General features: G+C 50.6%; 1 protein-coding gene across 1 annotated transcript in view; it reads left to right on the top strand.

Moving 5' to 3' along the window:
• PIK3C2G (phosphatidylinositol-4-phosphate 3-kinase catalytic subunit type 2 gamma) overlaps nucleotides 1-3,117 on the top strand; it is a 52,617-nt gene that overhangs the window by 40,260 nt on the left and 9,240 nt on the right. The window contains exons 23-24 of the mRNA XM_018562385.1: nucleotides 1,873-2,029; nucleotides 2,445-2,554. Of these exons, the coding sequence (XP_018417887.1) occupies nucleotides 1,873-2,029; nucleotides 2,445-2,554 (267 nt within the window). The remainder of the gene's footprint in view (nucleotides 1-1,872; nucleotides 2,030-2,444; nucleotides 2,555-3,117) is intronic.

Genomic DNA, 3,117 nt, shown 5'->3' with positions numbered 1-3,117 from the left:
GGAGTCATTAGGCCTTGTTCCCAGCCATATGTAGGTCAGAGGAGGACAAGCTGCACCTTCAGCTCAGCGGCCGAGATACGGCTTACATGCGTCACGCGGCAGGACGCAGCGTTTTATGGTGGAACGCTATTCCGGGATCATTGGTATGGGATAGCGCGGGGAACGTCCCGACATTTCCATAGATCTCCTCTCCACGTATCAGATTCTGGAATTTGTCAGATCTCATCATTGGTGTGGTGACAAGGAATTATTATTAAGAACGTCATCGTAATCCTCAGGATTCTCAGCACTAAGGCCCCGTTCACACTGAGCGATTTATCGCGCGGTAATTCCCGCGATATCGCGGCTATTTACCGCGCGATATCGCTCTCCAATGCTTGGCAATGGGGCAAAGGGTCCTGCTGTCGCGGGTCGTGCGTCGCTACAGCAGGACCCTTTTTGGAGCGGATTTTGCCACGATTCCAGCTTGCTCAATGAAAGCATTTGCACGATATCGCGCAAAATTCAAATCGCACAACAAACGCGCGATTTGCGAATCGCGCAGTGTGAATGGGGCCTAAGAGGCCAACAGCGGAATCACATCCATGTCGGCATAGCGGGAAATTTTTACCAGGCTGTGAATAATGTGACTTCTCATCCTGAGTTGGCAGTTTAACACAGAAATGAAGCCAATACGTTTTAGGTTTGGACAGAGTAAGGGAGGGTCATAGCTTTTTTTTTTGCCAGTGGGGAGATTTTCCTTCAGGAAGTGAGGGGAAATCCCTTCTCCCCCCCCCCAAAGAGATGTCAGCAGAACTAGTGTCCCCATTTGAAGATTTCCCATCTGTTCCTGTTCTGGTGACAACAGTCACCAGGACAAATAGAGAAGATGACTCTCCCTAATGGGGACACAGACAGCAATAAAACTAGAAGGGGTTCTAATCCCTCTCCACTCTATCCAAAACATACACAAAAAAAAGTTTGGGCTTCAGTTGCACTTGGTCAGGCACAGCCAGGCGCATAGTATTTTTTAGGTGACGGTCACCTTTCCTTTTGTCCAGGTGACCATTATCACAGTACGTGAAAGAGAATCCCAACTTTTGGGTTGTCACCAGAACAGGAATAGATGGGAAAGCTTCCAATGGTGACACTAGTTCTTGTGACCAAGCAGGCCACCATGGATTTCCCTGACTTTGGAGGGATTTCCTCTCACTTCCTTTTGTGGCTATCAGGCAGGAAGTGAAGGGAAATCTCCTCAATGAGACACAGATGGCAAAAAGAAGACAGAGGTTATAACCAGTGCTGTAACTATAGCCATAGCAGCCCAGGCGGCTATTATGGGGCCTGGGGGTGGAAGGGGGCCCCAGTAAGGCAAATTAAACACAGACCATGTGAAGATAATACAGCACGGTATCGTTAAGGGTTGGAGTGGTTGCAGTTGACTCTAATCCCCTGTACCCTCCCTTACACTGGAAATCACGGATGTAAGGGTTCAGCATGACAGTCAGGCACCTAGCATTGCCAAGAGGAGATGAGCTGTGTCAGTCCCATATTTGACCCATGACAGAGGTCAGACATGGCGGCACTCCCACCCTCACCCAGTAGAGAGCGCTGTCCGGGCTCCGGGGATGCTGGAGAGGTCGGCGGCTCTAATATTGGGGTTTCCTCTGTTTTCCAGTGAGCCGATTGGCTGTGTGCTGGGCACAAGATGGCGTCCTGTGCTGTGAGGTCCTTGAAGATCATCGCTCCTTCCAAAATCTGAAAACCCAAAACTGACACCAAATCAGTCATAATATGCAGCCCTCAGCTGGGAATTCTGGGTATTTTGCTGCTTTCCAGTTGTGAGACTCATTATGTGTGACGCCTTTTTTTTCTCCATTTTGTGTTTTGCAGAGACCGGTCGCCGTTCATCTTCACCAGCGAGATGGAAAACTTCATCACGGAGGGGGGGAGGAGCCCACAGCGCGCACAGGAGTTTGTGGATCTCTGCTGCTGTGCGTACAACATCATCCGCAGACACAGCGCATTACTGATCACCGCCCTGGAGCTGGTGAGCCATCTGTACACACTACAATGTGTTCCACAATAAGAACTGTCAGTGACACATCTCCAGGCCGCCCTCTGCTTATCTGTGGTCAGCCCGCCCTCGAAAAGACTGATGTGTAGCCCCTCCCCCCTGACCCATCTGACTGTATCATTGAGATAAGGTAAAGGTGCACACAAGTGCGGTCAGATCCCCAGACTCCTATTTGCTTGACCTCTCCTTCTATGCTTTGCCTTGATTTTGTCATTTGTGTTTACAGAGCTCAGTAGCCCAAACTTAGATTATAGCGATAGCTGCATGAGTCAGAGGACAGGCATAGGTCCAATGCCCCTCTCCCGCTACTACTGTGCTCTGTCTATAGAAAGACCACCCCTAAGCAAAAAGGGTTGCTATGACTTCCTATCCTTGTGTCTCCCCCTAGATGCTGCAGGCCGGCCTGCCCGAATTATCTGGTGTTCATGACCTGAAGTACGTCCATGACAACCTGCGGCCTTACGACTCCGATCTACAAGCAACAAGTTATTTTACAAGGTAAGGACGACGTGGATTTCCTTCATTGACCTATAGGAAATATAGAGACCTCTATGGAGGCATCCAGCCACTTTGTGATTGCAAGAACCCAGGATCCAGGCATGTGGTGATGGAACTCAGGATCCAGGTACTTGGTAATGGGACCTGGGATTGAGGTATTTAGTTATCTGGGTATGGGGTGATAGGACCCGGGAATGTGGTGATATGACCCCGGGATCCGGGTATGTGGTGATAGGACCCGGGATCCGGGTATGTGGTGATAGGCACCCGCGATCCAGGTATGTGGTGATGAGACCCGGGATCCAGGTATATGGTGATGGGACCCGGGATCCAGGTATATGGTGATGGGACCCAAGATCCAGGTATGTGGTGATAGGACTCGGGATCCGGGTATGTGGTGATAGGCCCCCGGGATCCAGGTATGTGGTGATAGGACCCAGGATCCGGGTATGTGGTGATAGGACCCGGGATCTGGGTATGTGGTGATAGGACCCGGGATCTGGGTATGTGGTGATAGGACCCCGGGATCCAGGATTTGGTGATAGAGACCCAGGATTCAGGTA

This window comes from Nanorana parkeri, unplaced genomic scaffold (assembly GCF_000935625.1).
Source record: "Nanorana parkeri isolate BGI_ZX_2015 unplaced genomic scaffold, ASM93562v1 scaffold576, whole genome shotgun sequence".
Classification (NCBI taxonomy): domain Eukaryota; kingdom Metazoa; phylum Chordata; class Amphibia; order Anura; family Dicroglossidae; genus Nanorana; species Nanorana parkeri.
Note: the sequence above shows the minus strand (reverse complement) of the source record. Positions and strands in the feature narration are given on the sequence as shown.